This window comes from Lissotriton vulgaris, chromosome 5 (assembly GCF_964263255.1).
Source record: "Lissotriton vulgaris chromosome 5, aLisVul1.2, whole genome shotgun sequence".
Classification (NCBI taxonomy): Eukaryota; Metazoa; Chordata; class Amphibia; order Caudata; family Salamandridae; genus Lissotriton; species Lissotriton vulgaris.
The window spans coordinates 1,899,746,313-1,899,769,852 of NC_141693.1; the positions used below are offsets into that span (position 1 = coordinate 1,899,746,313).

General features: G+C 45.4%; 1 protein-coding gene across 1 annotated transcript in view; it reads left to right on the forward strand.

Annotated features, from left to right (window-relative positions):
- The window catches only part of LOC147717667 (carbohydrate sulfotransferase 5-like), a 64,424-nt gene extending 49,329 nt beyond the window's left edge, over positions 1-15,095 (forward strand). The window contains exon 2 of the mRNA XM_086924460.1: positions 12,029-15,095. Within this exon, the coding sequence (XP_086780586.1) occupies positions 12,042-13,193 (1,152 nt within the window). The 5' untranslated portion in view covers positions 12,029-12,041 and the 3' untranslated portion in view covers positions 13,194-15,095. The remainder of the gene's footprint in view (positions 1-12,028) is intronic.
- Positions 15,096-23,540: the final 8,445 nt, after the last annotated feature.

Sequence of the window (23,540 nt, forward strand, 5' to 3'; positions counted from 1 at the left end):
CGCACCTTCCCAATCCCCCAGCGTGAGATACTTTTTTTGTATGGGGAGGGAGGTGTGCAGCATATTGTACTGTGGTTTTGTTGCATCATAATTTCATGCGTTCCCACTTTACTTTACTACCGCATAATTTCTTCTATTTCCTGTGTTAAAATAATTTTAGGTCTGGACTAGACACCGCTCTAGCTGTTTATCCAGCTACCTGTATTCAAAACAAATGTATAAGTATAAAAATATATACAGAAAGGGGCTTTGAGTCGGCCCTCTTCACAAATTGGTTATTTTGGGTTCTAGTCTTAATCCTTCCTAATTTTTTGTTATCAATCCTTGTGTGTTTAAACTGTGTCTTCAGGTTACAATAATTCCAGGCCAGAAGTGCCTTTTCTTTTGCAACAATCAGAACCACATTTTCGTATGATGTGCATCAAAATTAAAGAGTTGTCTATGCCTGTTTTAAGCACTCTTGCCTTCTAGGATAGGCAGCAGTTTTTACTTTATATTTTTGTAGCATAGGCTTCCAGAAAAAAAAAAAACATTGTACTAGTTTACGAAGGCCAGTCCTAATGGCTTTCCCAATGCTTTCTTACACTTTCTTTCTCTTCTACGTTAAACAACATTGTAGTTATAGTAGTTCTTTGTTTTAATTCAATGGTTATGGCTAAAGCCCATATCACAAAATACCACTTTAGTGCGTTCCGTCAATACTTCTGGGAGGTGCTGTTACCCCATAACCAGACGTTGAAGCAACAAAGTTCATGAATCCAGCCAAACTGAGCCCTAGTTTGTTCACTGGATCATGGATAACGAGAAATTCTCCCTTGTGGTGGCACTGGGGGTGTTTCGGTATTCGAATGAACCTTGTCAGGCAACCATGAAAAACTCTGCTGAACCTCCCAAACTGTATTTAATGCAGGAGACAACATTCCTATGTGGTAGTAGTCTAGCCCAAACCTAGGTAGAGGGCAGCAGAGCTCTCTACAGTATCAAGGGCAAAGATAGTCAACAAGTGATTGGAGGGGTAGCGGGGTTCTGGGAGTGGAAGTGGTGTAGTGCTATTTTGTAGTGTCCTTTAACGGGGTGTGCCTTCAACTCTTTTCTAAATTGGAGCAGGGTTGGGGCGGTCTTGATGGATTCGAGAATATTGTTCCAGACCCTCGATGCTTGATGTAGTCCCCTCTTGCCTTGTTTCTTTTTTACTCTTCATCTCCAGGCCGATGGTGTCTTGGCTGCTAGCTTGCCGAGAGCTGCCGGACATTGTGAGCTTGTCTGCAAGATAAGCAGGGGTGCTCGTTGTGATGGCTTTGTAAATGATGCCCCTGTTTTTGAAAATGGTGCAGACCGGCAAGGGGAACCAGCTGATTTCCCCCATGGTAGGAGTCATTTGGTCCTATCTCTTCTAGCCTGTTATGATCCATCCTGCAGCATGGTGGGTATCCTTAAGAGGGGCCGGGTGGAGTCTGGAAGGCAGGGGAGCGGGTATTGCCTCAACCCATATGTGAGAGAACATGGACTTGAATGGCAATGTTGGCTCCTCAGAGGGCCAAAGTGGAGAGGACTTGAGTCAGGAAACTAATACGAGAGGAAGGGCAGTAGAACTACAGATGTTCAACCCGGAAGTAATGGTGGGAGAAAGGCTGGACCTCAGTTCTGCTGTGGCAGTGTAGTTTGTGTCCCTGGCAGGACACCATCCTTAGCCCCTCCCCTGCTGGTGATGGAACCACTCTGTCAACAGCCGCGGTCGCGCTGTGCTGATGACGGAGCGGTTCCGTCACGGCCCGCTCGGCACGCCTGCGCGGCGTGGATTTCGCGCCTGCGCTGAGCGTTCCATTGAGCGGGCGGGGCCGTGACGGAACTGCTATGTCATGAGCACAGCGCAACCGTGGCTGGTGACGGAGCGGTTCCGTCACCAGCATGGACCCGCCGTGCGGCCGCCCCTCCCCCTTAGCACTGCGGCGGAATAGCCGCCGCAGTGAAGGGGTTAAACAATGCTGCTGTTGTCAAAAAATCTACCTGTACCTGTGTCACTTAAAAGGCTGCACTATTTTTTTTTCGGTACACTTTGTGACTGTATCTGGGTTCACTCCACACATCTTGGACAGAAGCCAAGCAAAAGGTCGTATGAAGGAACAGAGATAAAATGTGTTCCTGTTCAGGCGGTTCCCCAGATATCGCTTACAATTATACATTTTATCTTTCTATTCGTTCTGCTTCGTGGGGTTAATATTTGCTCCAGCCCCACAATGTGTTTCGCTTTCACATAGAAAACTAGATGTTTCAGATATGGGCACAATAGGCTGTTTGTTTGAGTACAGAGGTATTTGCTCGGGTCGGAATTTTGAGCCGTTCCTGTATGTCTGAGATCGGCCTCCGTAGCCAGAACTTATAGTCAAGAAGGCTGAATTAGGAAAATCCATAGTCGGACAATGTGGAGATTTCTCTGGCAAGCCAATCCCATCTTTTATCTGCCACATAAACACGCTTGATTTTGGAAGGTATGTTCTCTATGGAGCTGGAGGAAATGGGTCATAGAATTCCATTGAAGGACCTGTGTTTCTGCTACTGCTATCTTGGAAATGTTAACCCCTTCGCTGCAGGGGATATTCCCCCGCTGTGCAAGGGGGAAAGGGGAAGCGCACAGCGCTCACATGCTCATGACGAGCTCAGCTCGTCGAGGCCACACCCGTTCCCGTGGAAGGCTCAGCACAGCAGGGGAATTATCCCCGCATGCGAGCGTTCCTCGTCATGAGCACCGGAGCGCCGTGGCTCATGACGAGATAATATTTTTATAGTAAATCAATAGGATTTTTTAAGGTGAGGAAGTGTAAAATATTGTTGGACATCAATAACATATAACCAGACAAAGGCTTGGCAAGTATCCATCCAATCAGCCAGTCAAAATAAAAAAATGTCGGCTAAACTAGTCATAAAAGTATATAAAAACAATACGCACATTTATAACTTCACTTAAAGTTTAGCACACATACCTATGTTGACATTTGAGGTCGGTAATATACTTAAAGAAAATATTAAGGCAATATGTTTTGTTGTCACCTTCCTGGTACTAATACACCAGGACTCTGCCACTGGGCGGTTCGCACTGGCCACAACAAGAAAAAACCTTATATGAGAAAATTCTATATTTATTTAGCAAGTTGGGATATCCTGCCAAGATTCAGATGTATTTTGCAGGTCGCTTTAAGGACATTAATATATCTGTAGCGGGAAAGTAGCAAAATGGTATATTCTGAATCTTATCTGGTTGTGCAGATATTGATACGGTGGTTTTGGAACCTGTACTGTCACTGAGGGATTACATATGTACTAAACTCGGTTATGAATGTTTCTCTGTAGATTGTTCTCAGAATATAAACTCAATAAAAATGTAAAAAATAAATACAGTATGGCCTGGCTTCCTTTGTGCACGAAGTTACGATTTAGAAAAAAAAATAAGCACGTCTCTGACATTCTTGGAAAAAACTTTTAACACAAGTAACTCTTCCCTGAAAGTAGGCCGCAGGGCGTGTTGTACAGGTTCAACCACATACCTTGCAGCGTTGGCTAAGCATTCTTACTATAAATAGCCTATTATCTGAGTGTCAGGATGGGAGTGGTGGGGAACACCTCTCTGAGGATCACCTCTCAGGGGTTAGTCAAGAGTATCATGGGCGCCTGTGTTCTGCTTCTGAGTAATAATGTCGTCACTCGGAGGATGACAAACTAGAAAAAGTTTCACATAACAGTTTTTTATTGTATTTGTACTGGTGCAAACGGAATGTGATTTTGATCTTTGTTGGACAGGTTTGTTCTCCTCTAGGTGTAAAAATGCCACAAGAATTATATGGTACAAAAATCTAATTCACAATGTTTCAGCCTCAGATATCGGGACTGATGTAGTTCGAGTCTGTGCACAATGTGTGACCACTCGTGAAATTATTTTTTGCGATTGGGCTCTGATTTTGCAACTTGACTGTACTAGTATGTCACAAAATCACCATTTGCAGGGGGGTCGAAGAGCGACCTGCCTAATAATTAATATTATTTAGGAAGGCACCCAACTTGCACACCCTGCCATTCGCTAGAAGCAGAGATGGTGGCCTACAAGGGACAGCTGATCAGCAGACTACCACCCTTCTGTTTGCTTTCCAAAATAAGGATTTTTAAAATAGATTTTTTTTAAGGAACCTATGTTCCTTTAAAAAAAAACAGGCTCTGCTTTAAAAAAAACACATAAGCTTCCCATTTGGAAAAGCATCGGAAGGAGCTGAGAATTGTGAGTTTTACTATTTGGCAAGGGTTTTTAAGATCATTTTTATTGGTTTAGATGCGTCCGTCACGTTTTCGAAAGGTAAGGCTTCTCTGCCCCTCTACTGAACAATCCCTGATCTGTCGGCCATTAGTGCTGCTTCACACACCAGCAGAGTGGGCTCCATCTTCTGCATAAAGCTGTAGGACATTTCCGGCACCACCCCCTCCCCCTTCCTTCTGCGTTCCCCTGGGAAGACAGGTACAGTCCCATTCCTACATGATGGTTGTTTGGCTCCCATTCTCATATAGTAACTAAAAGAACATTCCATCTATTTTCAGTTGAGGCCTGTTTTGTTTTCACCCTAAACCGGCCCTCTGTGTATCGAATTATGTGTAGGTTTATGATTCGAAAACCTTCACTTTCTTTAAATAGGCATAGATGGCGGACTAATGATATAATTCCAATCGGTTAATGTGCTGCCTTTGTGCACATGTAAATATTATTATATATGTATACATTTGTGGAAATGTAAGAGTAAGTTTCTAATATGATTTCTTCTTTTTGTTTTCCGTGAAGCACTGTCTTGTGCAATCTTGTGAAAAGGAATGGCGTGGTTGCAGGCCTGTCTCAGAAACCTGCATGACGGGTTGGTTGTGAAGCGTCAGTGCACACCCTTGTGTTGGAGTTTAAAGGTCTTCGAGGAAATATCTGTGCGTCATTTCTACAGTAGCGACGTAGTGACACTATCAGCTTAAAATGGACAGACCCACGTAATCCTCTTTCGTCTTCAAACAGCGGATCGATATTATTTACATACCCTGTTTGGTGCACTTGTTGTAACACGTTCGCACAGATCGATTTGCTCAAACACCTTCAGTGCCTGTCATACATGTGTTCTTTACAGCACGACTGCTCCAGGTTGTTCATGCTACACTATTTGGGCATTTGTTGCAGCAAGATGCATTTACTGCTTGCACGTTGCTGGTCCGCTTTCCACGCCTGTGGTTTCTTTCGAGGGTGCCCCGTGTGAGCTGTGCCCCATCATCTTCTTGGTGAGGCTGCTTTTACAGGATCGAACATAAACTGTGGCCCTGGCCAACTTTTGATCTGCTCCGAAGCCTATTCTGACCGGGGTTGGCAGGGATCGGTTTTGAGTGGTGTTCAGTGGATCAAATAATAACGATTAAGGAAGATGTTCCACCAATAGCATTACAAATATAACGAGCATGATTGTCAAGTCAAGTCAAGTCATAAAATTTGTATAGCGCACTACATACCCAGAGGGTTTCAAGGCGCTTAGGAAGGGGAGGAGGATTATTTGTCAAATATCCACGTTTTAAGCTGCTTTCTGAACGCTAGGTGATTCTGGGTGAGGCGAAGGTGAGCGGGGAGTGAGTTCCATGTTTTGGCAGCCAGGTATGAAAAGGATCTGCCTCCCATGGTGGTCTTGTTGATGCGAGGTACAGTGGCGAAGGCTTGGCTGGAAGAGCGAAGTTGGCGGGAGGGGGTGTAGAAGGACAGTCGAGAGTTGAGGCAATCTGGTCCGATGTTGTAGAGTGATTTGTGTGCGTGGGTAAGCAGTCGGAAAGTGATCCTCTTATTGACGGGTAGCCAGTGGAGGTCTTTAAGGTGGCCAGAGATGTGTTCGTTGCGTGGGATGTCTAATATGAGCCTGGCTGAGGCGTTTTGGATTCGTTGTAGTTTCTTCTGGAGTTTAGCGGTGGTACCTGCGTAGAGGGTGTTTCCGTAGTCCAGTCGGCTCGTGACTAGAGCGTGGGTGACTGTTTTCCTTGTTTCGGAGGGGATCCAGCGAAATGTTTTTCTGAGCATGCGAAGGATGTTAAAGCAGGAAGAGGATACGGCGCTGACTTGTCTGTTCATTGAGAGTGAGGAATCCAGGATGACGCCAAGGTTTCGTGCATGGTCCGTCGGGATGGGTGCTTTTCCGAGGGCTTCCGGCCACCAGGAGTCGTCCCATGCCGAGGGGGAAGTACCTAGGATGAGGACTTCTGTTTTGTCTGAGTTCAGTTTCAGACGGCTTTGTTTCATCCATTCGGCGACTTCTTTCATTCCTTCGTGTAGGTTAGTTTTGGCGGTGCTGGGGTCCTTGGTGAGAGAAAGGATCAGTTGAGTGTCATCCGCGTAGGAGATGATGTTGAGGTTGTGTTGGCGGGCGATGGCCGCGAGGGGGCTCATGTATACGTTGAAGAGGGTGGGACTGAGTGAGGATCCTTGAGGTACTCCGCAGATGATTTCAGAGGCCTCGGACTTGAATGGTGGGAGGCGGACTCTCTGGGTTCTTCCGGTGAGGAACGAGGTGATCCATTCCAGTGCTTTTCCTTGGATTCCGATGTTTCTGAGGCGTTGTAGAAGGGTGCTGTGGCAGACTGTGTCGAAGGCTGCAGAGAGGTCGAGGAGGATGAGGGCGACTGTGTCTCCATTGTCCAGTAGAGTTCGAATGTCGTCTGTAGCTGCGATGAGGGCGGTCTCAGTGCTGTGTTTGGCACGGAAGCCAGATTGTGAGGGGTCGAGTGATTTGTTGGCTTCGAGGAAGGCGGCGAGCTGGTTGTTGACAGCTTTCTCGATGACTTTGGCCGGGAATGGAAGAAGCGAGATGGGGCGGTAGTTTTTGGTAGTTTTTGGTAGTTTTCAACGAATCACAAGTTCAGACGACCAGTGGTACAAAAATAACACTTTAAATAAGTACTTCTGAATGCAGCGCTATAATGTGCCTGTTAGAGTCAAAGCTTCAGCGTTAAAGAACAGTTGATGTTGTAGCACGAAGGAGAATGCGCTTCCAGGCTGAGAAGTTATAAGGTTCCATAGGCGAGACCTATTGGCTATGCCAATGCTTCTTCTGTACTGTGGTAATAGACTTTACTTGACCTTTCTACTCATAGTCCCTCTCCATGACCAGGCAAGTCAACGCCGTCTCCTCGTCGTGCTTCAACATCCTGCGCATGCTTCGGAAGATCTTCTGGTGGATCCCCACAGAGACCAGGAAGACCGTCACCCAGGCCCTCGTCACCAGCCGACTGGACTACGGCAACGCACTCTACGCCGGAACCACCGCCAAGATCCAGAAGAGACTCCAGCGCATCCAGAACGCCTCAGCCAGACTCATCCTCGACATCCCACGACACAGCCACATCTCCGGACACCTAAGAGACCTGCACTGGCTCCCGGTCAACAAAAGAATCCCCTTCCGCCTCCTTACCCACGCACACAAAGCTCTCCACGACCAAGGCCCGAGCTACCTCAACAACCGAATCAACTTCTACGCCCCCAAACGCCACCTCCGATCCGCCAGCCACGCCCTCGCCGCCGTCCCACGCATCCGCAGAGCCACTACAGGAGGAAGGTCCTTCTCCTACCTGGCCGCCAAGACCTGGAACTCCCTCCCGGCCGACCTGCGCCTGACCCAAGACCACCTCTCCTTCAGGAAGAAGCTCAAGACCTGGCTGTTCGAGCAGTAGCGGCACCCCCCCCCCCCCCCCCCCCCCCAAGCGCCTCGAGACCCTACGGGTAGGTAGTGCGCTCTATAAATGTCTTTGATTGATTGATAGTAATACATGTTTGTTTATTAGGCCAGCTGCTCTAAAAATGTGTTATTGGACCATATTTATTTTCACTGCCATGGAATGAATATAAATAATATATAGTCTTTGATCTTAGCCACATACTACTGTTAAGCCCCTTAAATAATCTGCGATCAATAATTGTACAATTCAACAAAGGGGGAGGGGGTGTGGTGTTCCCCATTCATGTGAGGAAAGTCAAGGCTAAGGTAATGTGTCCCTTTGACAGCACTAAGAGAGAAGCTCACTCATTTGGATGAATTGGTGTGATCGCCAGGAGGCTGATATCAAACGGCATCAGAGGATCTTTTACTTGCAGGCTACATTTGTCTCAAAATGCAATGTATGATGTGAAGTCAGGCTAATATCTATGCAAACCAAGCGAAAATATTCTTCCATCCGGTGAGTACAGAGTGGTACTAACTGAGACCACAGGCAAACGCTGGCTATCGGAAATGCTATCTGCCTGCGTGAGCATTCTAGAATTAGACCTTACTAGCGGCATGGTACACGTGCACTATGGGAAGAGTGAAGGATAACGTCCAGGTTGTGGTAAGAAGTTACAATAATGACAAGCAAGTAGTATTCTAGAGAGCACCTGCAGCACCCAATAGCTTTTAATTAAACTTCCATAAAGTTATAGGTAGAACCATAACCTATAAACCCGTCGATTACAGGAAATAATGACGAAGAGGGGTAAGTGACATTAACTTACCCGATGTGTCAAAGCGATCTATCACGTTATCGCTATGACTAAGGTCCTGATGAAAGTCCACCGATCTTTAGAGACACCCATGGACTGAAACATGTCGACTATTAAATTAATCATTATGTAGGTCAATCACACATCCACCAGAGCACCACATACTGTTTTTAATCTTACCCAAACCTGACGAAAAGGACAAGAGTACAGGACAGGAGGCATTTTTAACGTGTCACTTTTTTCTGCTAACACTATCGAAATCACAACCGTCAAAGAACCAGATGTTCTTCCTCCAAGTGGAGGTAGGTTGGCTGCCTGGAGAATGGGAAACTGAGGCGGAAAAGAACCCAGTGATAAAACCAATCACCTAACTTTCTCAAGTGGAGAACAAAGATATACCGCTGCCCACGGGATAGAGCGTATTAGGGCCTCTGTACAACACTTAACAACACTTATAGATCCTGGCTTTTTCAAGGTACCTGGTTCATTCTCTTTTGATTATAAAATATTAAGCATGAATCACTGCTTCTTCCTCCCTTCTCTTGATTTTTTGGGAGGAATGAAACCGCCAAAGAATTTGAATAACAATTAAAGAGGTACAGCAATAGACTGCCAAGAGGCCAAAAAGAAAGTGGTAAGAATTTGAGAAATTAAGGTGATTTGCAAAAATAAATCATGGTTAATGTTATTTTGAAGAGAGCTACAATAGAAATAGAAAACTCTTGCCACGTTGTTGTGATGGATGGCATGTACATATAATAAAAAATGTGTGTGTGGAACTGATAATTGGCAAGCGTTATTAAACAGGGCATCATAGTCTGTACATGTGTTTAAAGTTGTCAATGTGAAACAAATGATAAATCACTGGTGTGCTTTACTGAATACTCATAAAAGCAGTGAAGCTGATCTCCAATCTTCACTTGTATTGCGTTCATGTATAATTGAGCCCAGTTCCTCAATCCATTGTAATTCCTTGCATGATAACAGAATCAGTTTATTTTTATTATCCCCTAGTATTGTATATATGCTTGTATATGCAATGTGTTTATAATAACCAGATTGTACAGTAAATGTAAATACCTGTATGCTCCCAAATAATTTGCTATCCTTATATGTTTAGCCAAAGAAGTGTAGGCTTATATTTCTCTCTGAGGGGAACTTGTTATTACGGGCTTGCACACGTTCCCAGGAATATAGGGCGGGCACATAACATTTTGCACAGATACGCAAAGTTCCATCTAAAATCTGTAGTACAGACAACCCTGTTACAGTCTCACCTAAAGTAACTGAAGACCAAGCAGGGCACCGTTAGATTGCCAAATTCTGCTGACTCTGCATAATTGGCCACCTTGCACCAAAGCAGTTCACCATACTTTGCTCTAGCAGATAGTGCTTTCCGTTCCAATCTATTACTTTCCGTGCCAATCAACCCAGTGCATGAAGTGGGCTGACCCATCTTCTTATGCTTTATGCGGTCAAGGATGCAGAGTGTGAGTGACACCCAAACAGATCAATAACAAAAGAAGGCTATCCCAGAGCCCTATTATAGGTGTATTTATGAGAATGTGTGCATTTAAAAAAAAAAAACATTTTAATTATAAGAGCCCGGCAGACAAACTTGTCAGGTCCTCCTTGGGTGACCTATCAGTGATTATCGCATTCCAATTCCCCTGCCTCTGGATTTGTCAGATGGGTAAACAACACAACACAGTTTGCTCCTATATTAATCTGTGAACACCATTTAGCAAAATAGCTGTCTACGGGCTTTAGCAAAGCGCAGTAACCATCCAGCCTTAAAGAACTGTTGCAAAAACCACAGTTGATGGACAGAATGCAGAACAATGTCATACATTCACCCCAGTACAGAGATCTGGGCCTAAATCCCTCGTTTTTTGCACTCCACACCACCCCAGTTCAGACATGGCCATATGCAAATCAGTCTGACCCTGTGCCTCATGGGAACAGTCCAGCCCGAACTGCCAAGCCATGTCTTCCCTGGACCGGAAACAAGCTTCCAAGGACCGGTTTCTGGCATTCCAGCCGCCTTCAGTCCGGCTTGCTTGAATCCAGTGGTGTGGAGAGCATGGGACTCACGTCTGAGCATACCCATCCCACTCTGGGTTAAAGAACTGTTGCCCTTGAGGTCAGTTGTTTGTTACTTTTTATAATTGGTAGAGCAGACCTTTGGCATTGCACATGACCTTTCCCAATTAACCAGTCAGACCAATAGCTTTGGTTTGTCGCTGTAACCAGCTCAGACTTGTACTGTATTCATAGAGGTTTTCCCGCAAGGCAGCCATAATCTATGCCGTGTTAAAAATATATACAAAATTACAGTTGTCAAAACAATATACAGCTCCTACACATAGGGTCTAACAAGGTCTGTCTTCTACGCCTTGATTAGTTGTAGGGGAACGAAATACCAGACCTCTTACTTACACAAAAGTAATCCATGACAATCCAGGCAAAAAAAATAACAGGCTACGGAGAGGCTACAAAGGATTACCACAGTCTAAATATTCTACCACCAAGGTTTTAGCAGTGTGAGCAAAACCAAACCAAACCAAACCTTGGGTCTGCCATGGCAACCATTGAGGTACCATGGAACAAAATACTGCTCTGATCCCAATAATGCATTACACTAACAATCAAACCTCAAAGGCCTATTGGCTTTAACAACTGATTTTCACAGTAAATAAGACAGACATACTTACTTGTCATTGGTTATTCGAATAAGCAGGCTATGCCATCAGGCATTACAATTCACAGCGATCAGAAGGCTAATAACTATAAGCCACTTAGGCTTACTGTTAAGAGAATAAGCTTTCCCACAAGGTAACTAACTATCTGGCATAAACTTACAAAATGTATAGAATATTGTGGATGCAAGATGTCTGGCATTAGAATTTCGAGGATGGATACTCAAAGAGTAATAGCAGTAAGAGGATTCGGCATCCTCTTTTGCTTTTTTGGAAAGATCTACTTGGACTGATTTCACACCTTAATGGTGATTGCAATTACTGCTGTAGACCTGCATACACGCTGGTTAGTTCTAAACAGGTAAAACAAAACACTAGGAATAGGTAGGTGATTGACCCACTCAATTGAACTCCTTGGAATTTCCTATACCAGTGACATGTAGAATCGAAATTAACCAATTACTGACGTTTTGGCTTTTAATTGTCTAATATTGTTGGGACTACATTCACAATAACTATAGTAACCCAGAATTCTGCAGAGGTGATCTAACAAACTATTAGCTCTTCAGCACCAGCAGAAAAGTCCATGTTTGCCATGGCCCGTCAAGGTTTTATGCGGAATACATTTAAGGCGGTGTGCCCCTAATGCTGCTTATGTGATGTCCTGCATCATTGCAGGTACACTGCATGGGATGATATTGAAATACCTTTGGGTGATTCACTCCTACAAGTAGAAACTGTGTTAAAATCACTTACTTACTAAATACCTTTGTATCCTGAACTTTTTGTACTTTGTTCCTCACAGGTGTTGGGAAGAGATGATTGGACGATGCTTCGTGTGCAAACTCTACATACTGGTTCTGGCTATAGTTCTTCTCTTCAGCCTGTATTCGAGCTGGCAGTTACACCAGATCCCGATGCCCGTCCTCCAGGACACACCGACTGCGCCAGCAAGGACACACCTCCTCATCATCTCCACCTGGAGGTCGGGTTCCTCCTTTCTTGGACAGCTCTTCAACCATAACCCTGATGTCTTCTACATGCTCGAGCCCACTCGAGCCGTGTGGTTTAGCATGGCTGACCGGAGCCCATATGACCTTCACACCCCTATCCGAGAGCTAATCAGGTCAATCTTTCGGTGTGACATGGGGGCTTTCCTGCCATATATGCCAAAGGGACAGTTTTTCTCCGAGATCTTCGGCTGGCATGAGAGCCGAGCCCTCTGCTCCCACTCCACCTGCAGCAGTATGCCACCTTCCAATGTTATCGATCGGCCAGAGTGCAACCGCACCTGCCGCCAGGTCCCTTTTGAGAAGATGGAGAAGGCCTGCAAAGCCCACAGCCACGTGGTGGTGAAAGAAGTACGCTTCTTTGATCTTGAGGTGTTGTATCCACTTTTAACAGACCCCCATCTAAACCTGAAGATCATCCACTTGGTGCGTGATCCGAGGGCCATCGTCTCATCACGAGAAAGCTTCCTTCAGTTGGAGGTGGACGATGCTATCATTAGCAACGCGCAGAACGTCACTGCCGACATTAGTGTGGTGATGCAGGAAATATGTGGGGCTCAAATGCGAATGTACCAGACTGCACTACGAGATCCACCTCCTTTCCTGAAGGACCGCTATATCGTAATACGCTATGAGGACATGGTAAAAGACCCATTGGGTTATCTGAAGACCTGGTATGATTACATAGGGCTCAGCCTTTCTCCTACTATGGAATCCTGGATCTACAACATCACACATGGGTCTGGCCCCAAGGACAAGGGCTTCATGCCCTTCACAGGGGACTCGCTGAAGATTGCCCAGCACTGGAGGGACAGACTCTCTTTCGAGAAGGTGCAGCTGATCCAAGATGTCTGCAAGAAAGAGATGGCTATGTTTGGGTATCGCCCGGTGAAATCCAAAGCTGAGCAAAAGGACCTGTCATTGGACCTTGTCTTATCTTTTAAGACTAATGCACTTTGATACCTTAAATCTGTAGCAGACACTTTATTTGCTTCTCAGGTGCTTTATTGTGTAATGTGGTTCTCTAAACGAGGCTGGGATTTTGCAGGAGCCACTGTCCCAGAGCTCACAGCCATGTTGACCTCTTTGCATTTCTTGGGCAAAGGCACCTTCGAAGAGATGTGTCACGGAGTGTATTGCCATTTTGTGAGGTACTTTGTAGGTTATCACTGAAGCAACAAAGTGGTTTTAGACTGACCGATTTCTTTACCGAGGAGTGTAGGAACAGTGATGTAAACCAGGTACACTACGAAGAATGCACATCCTCCACCAACTCTGTGCATACTGCTATTTAGATGCGGGAAATGATGTGCCCTTTTTTAATTCAGTCTGTTTTGTAGATTATGGCAGCCAAAGGTCCCAGACGGCTCAGTATTATCCCAAAGGGTCCATCTACTTTGCTAAAGAGTTTGTGGGGACTGTGCGTCTTTCTTCAAGATATTCCAGACTGGCTTCCGGACCCCCGTAAAGTATTGAAATCAAGTTTGATAAAAGATGAAGGTGCCACTGATCAGCTGCAACCTGTTAAAGGAAACAGCAAAACAAAACCACTCTAGACCGCAGCAAAGGAAAGAGCGGAGAAAGTAGTACATTATACACACACCACCTAGTCTTGGACACACTAAATACATCCTCTTTCACCCTCTCTTTTTTATTTACCCTTTGCTTCATCTTTCTTTCTTAGTATTTTTCTTTCATTTTTTCATTTTTTTTCTTTCATCCATTGTCTTTGTTTTCTTCACTTTCTGTGCCTCATTTCATGTTCTGTTTGTTTTGTTATGCCTTTTTCAACCTTAAACCATTTATTTGTGTAAAGAAGTTCCAGGGCTGAAAGATGTGGCACCTGGTGAAATGGAGGTTCTGGTAAACGTCTCTTACCGTTTTACCATGTTTCCCTCTTTCCTTTTCTGATTTCCTTCTCTCTTTCCCTGTCAGGCTCGTTCATTTGGATTCCTATGTGTCTCTAAGCTCTCATCTCTAGCACAGCCTATCTCTATCATCCAATCTTGATTATTGTTCCTGAATTCCCACCTGAAATCTATGTGCATTCCTTCATCTCGCCTTCTCCCCATTCATGCCTTGTTGGTCCCTTTCTCAATCAATTCTTTCCACTCCATTCTTACTTGTAATGTTTTGTACACGCGCCCCCCCTCTCTTCAGTTCTGCAGGGTAGGAGGATTTCTCATACTGCAAAGTGACTTTCAGGGATTTTCAAAGAAAATGTCCGCACCTACAAACTGGACCCAATCAAAACCATGTTGTAGAAAGTATTGTGAATTCTTTATCTAAAGATATGGGAGTGAACAGAGGGGGGGCTAACCTGGAGGCAAATCATGCAATGTAACTACGGGTCTGTGGATCCCACTGACACTGCCTTACTTTCATAGGCCCCGGCCTCGGGTTCCCTTTTAGGGACACCGTATTTACCAAGAATATTTGGGGGTGTGTGCAAGCAGGATAACCCTTCGCTGTAGCCCACCTAGAGATATGTGCTCCGCAATATGGCCAGAAGTCATGGGAAATTGATCTACTTTTATTTATTGTCACAATATTTATTTGTAAGTTATTTTTCCGTAGAGTTTGCGTGTTTTCAGAAAAATCCACTTGGGCTTGCAGCAAGGGATTCCCACATCGATCTCAATTTTTTTACATGGATGCTTACTATTAAAGTGTGTCATTTTATTAGTACTGAAACCAATTCGAAGTTTATTATAACAATTCAGGAAGTTGCACCCATGTCCTTTCACCGTGTTGGGAAGATAATGTTGCAATCTCTCTTTTGTTTCAGTTTAAGTTAAACACAAAAAATGCAAACAAGGATACTGAGAACATTGCAGTAAAAATTAAACTCTTGTATGGGAATTGAGTACAAGTGCATTGATTGTTCTGAACAATAATATAAAGAGGGGTGAGAAAGGGTGCAAACAGGAGGGTAACATTTGTAAATATGTAAACAAATCTTTACAACAATTCACTAAAATAGCGGGGAGGAACTGGGAGAGAGTCTGGGTAGAACTGTAGCAAAGTAGTAGTCTTCGATCTCCATTGCACCAGTCTTTCAGGAATCTATCAAGGAAGCGCTATGGGGATGAGTACAGTCTACTATTGGGAGTAAAGTTATGAGGGTTTCAGTACCTGGGTTTATTTCACTGATTCAGAGGCTGATCAAGCTCATTTGTTGACATTTACTGGCAAAGGGACTGTAGCACTGTGCAGCTGAAGTTTCGCTCGACCAGTCAATTTATAAGGTAAGTTACACCGTTGTTTGAACCTACGCGGACTGGTGTTCTTCCAAGTGGAGGTTATTTGCTGCAGTGCACAGGCTATCATCGAGTCAAGAATTTTAGTCTGCTCCTGTGTTAAAGGCTTGTTGGATTACTATCCATCATTGCAATAGGTGACTGAGGAGACTCTGGCTATTTATTAATCGGCTCTTTAGTTTCTGCAAGTAGCTTTTAACATGCTGGTGATAGATGATATGATATTGAGGAAACCTATTTTACATATTTCTTGGGGAAAGGATTACACTGACATTGCTTTCTAGATATAGATCACATGTAACCAGAGGAGAATACTGGCTTCTATTTGAGGGTACTATTTCCTGTTCCCTATATACAGGCATTAGCGAGAGATGACCTGTACCCATTTTTTTGTCTCCACAGTACCTGTTCGGCAAGAGACGCTTAATTATAAGTCGTGTATGTCCAGCATCCTGAAAAACCCATTCAGCGCTGTATGGATGAATGGCCAACTGCAGTCTTAGGCCTGTCTACTCTGCTCCTATAAACTAATTCCTTGTTGTTATAAAAAGGTAGAACTACTTTGTATGCTCACTTTTTTAAACATCCACCACACATCTGTAACCAGCAAGTTATGCCACATAATCCTGTGTTCTTTGCATATTGATCCTGTGTTCCAGGCCCTAACAATGCAATATAAATGTCAAAGGACCATAATGATGCCAGTCGACATCTAAAAGGTTCACAGTGCATTTAAAGATTTGGTAAATTCATCTTTTTAGGATTCTTCGCCTCAATCCATATTATTTAGCAAGCTTTTTGAGTTCTGTTTAAGGTTCTATTTATCCCTTTGGAGAAGAAAGGGAGTTAAAGCATTGCTGTCCTGATAGAACGATGGGCTTGTGATAGCATTTTCCATCTCACTCTATCCGACTGCTTAGTCTTTATGGCTCTCCCCATCTACTATATTGCAGACTCATGAATGTATTCTGCTTACCCAAAAAGCTGGTCCATTAACACTTGATGTTACCAGGGTTACCTGCAAGAAGTACTCGGAGCACCACCAATTGTGACAAATCACCTAGTGTGGGAATCCAGTCTTGGATTTCTCTTACCCCTTTTCTCTGCTTTCCCCTGCTTCCACCAACAAGCAAATGAGCAAATACTCCAGGCAAGGATTTAGGAACATCATGGGTTCTCAAGGGTTCTGACTTCCTATCATCTGCTTACAATCAAGGGTTGTTTTTTTATGTATATGTCCTTCTTATCATAGGGTGGGAATTCAGGGCTCTGCTCACTGGCACAAGTATTGTGCCATCTTAAAAGAACCCCATAGTAGGGCTTTGCATGATTATTTGCAGACAGCAACTATTCCAAATGAGGGCTGACTGAACTGTTGCAATTTTCTCACTATTGGGTTGGAGCATATGACCAATCACTTACAAGGGACACTGTAAAAGGCTACCTGCCCCCAGATCACCAGTGAACCTATTGGAGAAAAGAAGGGAAGGTTCTTGCTGTCTGTCTGAGGTGAAGACTATTATTTTTGCCTACTACCAACTTGTATCCAAGGACTAGAAGGTCCCCTAGGGTGGAGTAATTGGCCCATTTAGACAGAGTATATAAAGGATAAAGAAGGATACCTCTGTTGAAGAACTAGGTGGCTAGTTGAGAATGGACTAGAGTGGATGAGCATGGAACCTTTGCTGGAGTCAGCGGTTGCATCCAAATCCGTTAAGTGAGGGCCAAGAAAATGTTCTGTGAGGACCAAATGTGACCTCTCCGATTTTTAATTCCAATTGGACTCTTTGCTCTTCAAATTAGAAAAATGGCTGAACAGAAGTACACCAAATTTGGCACAAAGGTAGAACTTTACTCAATAAATCAATACAACTTTATTCAGTTTCCTTAAATAAAAAACATAAATGTAAACGGCCATAAAAAACAAGATTTCAATACAATTCTTTAGACTCATTTAAATATAAAAGTGCCGATGCTCATAAAAATCATACTAAGTCCCTGAACAGGTTATGATGTATGCACCCAGCAAAACAAACTTTTATTATGTACACATTAGGAACTTCTAATAAAGGTTTATTATCATGACTAATACATCATACTTAAAAACCAGTTACAATTGAAGAAGATCCGCCTTACACTTGTTTATATGTACATATACATATATATATATATATATATATATATATACACACATACATAATAAATGCTTAAACTTCGGCTCAAGTTTTGGGGTCATGTAGAAGACTAAAACTGGATTACAAAGCCTAAAATGATCCTTTAATAACAAAGGCTTGATGAACCACCTCCTAAGAACTACAGAATACCTACAGAGAGAAAAAAGTGCCATGTTGGTTGTGATGAGGAGCCTTCACATGGACAAAGTGCTACTGCTGTTGACCTATCATTTTGGGAAGGCAGCATTGTGATAGATCATGTTAAGTGTAAAACATGCAAACAACAACTTTTGCTGGGTATTTATGACCAGCACCAAGTAGGGCTGTATTCGCTAATTCAAAACTAAAGCATTTTGATATTACACTCTGCTTGTGACACTCTTTGTTATATCTGTCTTCTTTTAAGCTATGTAAACATAGGGATTTCAAGTACCCTTTGCTTACTGCATTCAGTATCACCGGATTTTTATAGAATTCAGGTCTACCCAACCTATCACAATAGATGCAGCACAGCGATGGAATATCCCAGTCCATGTATAAAGCTAGGCAGTCTCTGATCATTTATCCACTGACAAATATTTCTCCTGCGTCCATGTCCTGTGCCACAAATGGAGGGAAGCATCTGAATGAGATCGTCCAGGAAACGAATCCCCAGCTCCTGATGACAAACCTAGGTCAAGCGAGCCATAGAAACAACCAGCAATATATGAAGACACTGATTTTCAGAAACCAGTAAATAATTTGCATTGACTTGGCGCATACTCCCACTCAATATGTGATAATTGCAAAATATTTAGCCTTATATATTTTTATCATTTCTCTAAGCGACTTCATTCCTAGTTTGGTGGAGAATCTGAAAATGGCAGGTATGGCTTTGTGCAACTGGCATCTCCTAGCAGTTATCAGATGGTTCCACGAGTCCCAAGATTCAAATAGAACCCCTAACTAAGAAAAGGTGTCATATGGTTCATAGTTTCTCAGTACAACTGTGCGTTTATTGGACAACATAAAAGTCAAAACTGTGCAAGACTGATTCCCTGCACACCACCAAGATATGTTGGCCTTAGTCCTGCTAGCTCACAGTGCACCATTGGTTCACCTAACCTGGCAAGGTAACAGATGGAATGTGCAACCTCAGAACATGACAACCTGACTCACCAAGGAAATCGTGGAAATAGATCTAGAACCCTTTCGTATGGTAACACACGCATACCCAAAGAGAGACACAAAATACACAACATGACGTTTCAATATCTATTGTAGCATTATAATTCTTGTGTAAAATATGTGCGTTTTAACTTTTTTATTTTTATAACTCTTTTGATTGAGAAATCGGCATGTAAACAATTAAAGCACAGCATTGTTCAGATATTCCGTACAGACATTGCGATAAGACATCAAAAGCTCATTGTCACAGTAGAATATGAATGTCATCGGGAGTCCCATACTATCAAACTTCAGCAGCATTATCGTCTCGGGTGCGCTGAAATTATCAATAGAAGGAAACAGAACAGTGTAATCAGCATTATGAGAATGGTAAAGAAAATAAACAATTTAACCATTGTGCTGTTACATAGGATATATGCTAGCTGTGTCTAGTGTGGGTGAACCTGCCGGAATCCCTTTAGGGTGATCTAACTCCCCTGTTACCTGTGAGTAAGTGCCATCAGGGCAGGGGCGTAACAAACGCCCCCGCAGCCCCCGCAGTGCGGGGGGGCCTCACTCCCCTCATTAAATAAAGGGGGCCCGAGCCCCCCATCAGCTCTTCTGAGGGCTGTGAGAGAGGCTTGCGCTGAAGCAAGCCTCTCTCCGTTGTCTGAAGCAGGTGCAGCCTGCTCGGATCCCCTCGCCCCCTCCCTCTGACTGAAGAGAAACAAAGTATCAACATACATTGTTTCTCTTCAGTCAGAGCTGCGAGGCCCAAAGAGGATGGGGTGGGGGCCCCAGAGAGCAGGAGGCAGCACCAGCATTGCTCAGGGCCCTGACCAGGGTGGGAGTGGGGGCCCAGAGAGGGCATTCCCCACAGATCAAGATTTCAGGGACACTGAGCGACTGTGAATGGAAACTATTTTCCACTTTATACTTTGTGTCACACAGTGCCTTAAATGAAGTCTCTTGTGTTCAGGCTTGGCCATAGCTTACTATTTCTCCATTAATATGTTTTTCAAAAACAAATTCAACTCTGAAAATGTTTATAGCCACAACCTTTCTAATGATTAAACAATTCCTCCATAATTACAAAAATTCTGAACTTCTCTACCCTTTCAAACAGTAAGAGCTTTCAAACTCTTCCTTCTTGAAAAATAAGTCTGGTCATTAACGAGCCACAGACAGGGGCGTAACAAACGCGGTGGGGGGTGAGGGGGGCCCACTCTCTTTGGTAAATGAAGGGTGCAAGGCAGAGGGGAGAAGGGTGCAAGGCAGAGCGGAGAAGGGTGCAAGACAGAGGGGAGAAGGGTGCAAGGCAGAGGGGAGAAGGGTGCAAGGCGGAGAGGAGGAGAGGAGAAGGGTGCAAGGCGGAGAGGAGAAGGGTGCAAGACAGAGGGGAGAAGGGTGCAAGGCAGAGGGGAGAAGGGTGAAAGGCAGAGGGGAGAAGGGTGAAAGGCAGAGGGGAGAAGGGTGAAAGGCAGAGGGGAGAAGGGTGCAAGGCAGAGGGGAGAAGGGTGCAAGGCGGAGAGGATAAAATGGGGCAAGGCAGCGGGGAAAATGGTGAAAGGTAGAAAAGGGTGCAAGGCCGAGGTGGAGTAGGGTAGAAGGCAGAGGGGAGAAGGGTGCAAGGCAGAGGGGAGAAGGGTGCAAGGCAGAGGGGAGAAGAGTGCAAGGCAGAGGGTAGAAGGGTGCAAGGTAGAGAAGGGTGCAAGGCAGAGGAGGAGAAGGGTGCAAGGCGGAGGGGGAGAAGGGTGCAAGGCGGAGGGGGAGAAGGGTGCAAGGCGGAGGGGGAGAAGGGTTCAAGGCAGAGGGGAGAAGGGGGCAAGGCAGAGTGGAGAAGGGTGCAAGGCAGAGTGGAGAAGGGTGCAAGGCAGAGGGGAGAATGGTGCAAGGTAGAAAAGGGTGCAAGGGGGAGAAGGGTGCAAGGGGGAGGGAGAGAAGGGTGCAAGGGGGAGGGCGAGAAGGGTGCAAGGCAGAGGGGAGAAGAGTGCAAGGGGGATGGTGATGAAGTTAAGAATGTGCCCATCTCCCCCCCCAAAACATTTCTGTGGACCCCATGGCAACGCACACTACTTTGTGAGAGAGTGGAGTGAGAGAGATAGTGAAGTGAGAGAGAGAGGAGTTAGAGAGAATGGAGAGAGAGAGAGTAGAGATACAGTGGAGGGAGAGAGAGAAAGAGAGAGAGTAGAGAGAGAGTAGAGCGAGAGAGAGTAGAGAGAGTAGAGAGAGAGAGTAGAGAGAGAGAGTAGAGAGAGACAGTGGAGAGAGAGAGTGGAGAGAGAGAGTGGAGAGCGAGAGTGGAGAGCGAGAGTGGAGAGAGAGAGAGAAAGAGAGTGGAGTGAGAGAGAGTGGAGAGAGAGTGGAGAGAGAGTGGAGGGAGAGTGGAGGGAGAGAGGAGAGAGAGAGAGAGAGAGAGATAGAGAGGAGCTAGATAGAGAGAGAGAGTGGAGAGAGAGTGGAGAGAGAGTAGAGAGAGAGAGAGGAGAGAGAGTGGAGAGAGAATGTAGAGAGAGGGCGTGGAGAGAGTAGATAGAGTGAGAGACAGTGGAGAGACAGTGGAGAGAGAGACAGTGGAGAGAGAGAGAGACAGTGGAGAGAGGGAGTGGAGAGAGAGGGAGTGGAGAGAGAGGGAGTGGAGAGAGAGGGAGTGGAGAAAGAGAGTGGAGAGAGAGAGAGTGGAGAGAGAGAGTGGAGAGAGAGAGTGGAGAGAGAGAGTGGAGAGAGAGAGTGGAGAGAGAGAGTGGAGAGAGAGCGTGGAGAGAGAGTGAGAGTGAAGAGAGTGAGAGAGTAGAGAGAGAAAGCGGAGAGAGAGAGAGCGGAGAGAGAGAGAGCGGAGAGAGAGAGAGCGGAGAGATTGAGAGCGGAGGGAGAGAGAGAGAGTGGAGGGAGAGAGTGGAGGGAGAGAGGAGAGAGAGAGAGAGAGAAAGTAGAGAGAGAGAGTGTGTGTAGAGAGAGTGAGAGGCAGTGGAGAGAGAGAGACAGTGGAGAGAGAGAGACAGTGGAGAGAGAGAGTGGAGAGAGAGAGTGGAGAGAGAGAGTGGAGAGAGAGAGTGGAGAGAGAGAGTGGAGAGAGAGCGTGGAGAGAGAGTGAGAGTGGAGAGACAGTGAGTGTGGAGAGAGAGTGAGAGTGGAGAGAGAGAGAGAGAGTGAAGAGAGAGAGCGGAGAGAGAGAGTGGAGAGAGAGAGTGGAGGGAGAGAGTGGAGGGAGAGAGGAGAGAGAGAGAGAGTGGAGAGAGAGTGAGTGGAGAGAAAGATAGAGTAGAGAGAGAGAGAGAGTAGAGAGAGTGGCGAGAGAGTAGAGAGAGAGAAAAGGGAGAGAGAGTGGATAGGGAGTGGAGGGAGACAGTGGAGAGAGTAGAGAGAGTAGAGAGAGGGAGAGAGAGTGGAGAGAGAGAGTGGAGAGAGAGAGTGGAGAGAGAGAGTGGAGAGAGTGGAGAGAGTAGAGAGAGTGGAGAGAGTAGAGAGAGTGGAGAGAGTGGAGAGAGTGGAGAGAGTAGAGAGAGTGGAGACAGCGGAGAGAGAGACAGTGGAGAGAGAGTGGAGAGAGAGAGAGTGTAGAGGGGAGAAGAGTGCAAGGGGGATGGTGATGAAGTTAAGAATGGGCCCCTCCTCCCCCCCGAAACATTTCTGAGGACCCCATGGCAACGCACACTACTTTGTGAGAGAGAGTGGAGTGAGAGAGATAGTGGAGAGAGAGAGAGAGTAGAGGGAGAGAGTAGAGAGAGAGAGTAGAGAGAGAGTAGAGAGAGAGAGTAGAGAGAGGGAGTGGAGAGAGGGAGTGGAGAGAGAGACAGTGGAGAGAGACAGTGGAGAGCGAGAGTGGAGAGCAAGAGTGGAGAGAGAGAGAGAGTGGAGAAAGAGAGGGTAGAGAGAGAGTGGAGAGAGAGAGCGAGAGAGAGAGTGGAGAGCGAGAGAGAGAGTGGAGAGAGAGCGGAGAGAGAGTGGAGAGAGAGCGGAGAGAGAGAGAGTGGAGAGAGAGTGAAGAGAGAGTGAAGAGAGAGTGGAGAGAGAGAGAGTGGAGAGAGAGAGAGTGGAGAGAGAGAGTGGAGAGAGAGAGAAAGAGTAGAGAGAGTGGAGAGAGAGTAGAGAGAGAGAGAAGGGAGAGAGAGTGGGGAGAGAGTGGAGGGAGATAGTGAAGAGAGTAGAGAGAGGGAGAGACAGTGGAGAGAGAGACAGTGGAGAGAGAGTGGAGAGAGAGAGTGGAGAGAGAGAGTTGAGAGAGAGAGAGTGGAGAGAGTAGAGAGAGTGGAGACAGTGGAGAGAGTGGAGACAGTGGAGAGAGAGAGAGAGTGGAGAGAGAGAATGTGGAGAGAGTGGGGAGAGAGAGAGTAGAGAGAGAGTGTGTGTAGAGAGAGTGAGAGGCAGTGGAGAGAGAGAGACAGTGGAGAGAGAGACAGTGGAGAGACAGTGGAGAGAGAAAGAGGGTAGAGAGAGTGGAGAGAGTAGAGAGAGTGGAGACAGTACAGAGAGTGGAGACAGTGGAGAGAGAGACAGTGGAGAGAGAGTGGACAGAGAGACAGTGGAGATAGAGTGGACAGAGTTGAGAGAGAGAGATAGAGTGGAGAGAGAGTAGAGACTGATTGACTCAGAGACTGAATACTGACTGACGGAGAGACTGACTGGCTGAGAAACTGACAGAGAGAGAGAAAGAGACTGACTGACTGACTGACTGACAGACTGAGAGAGATAGAACGACTGACAGAGAGAGAGAGTCCGACTGATTG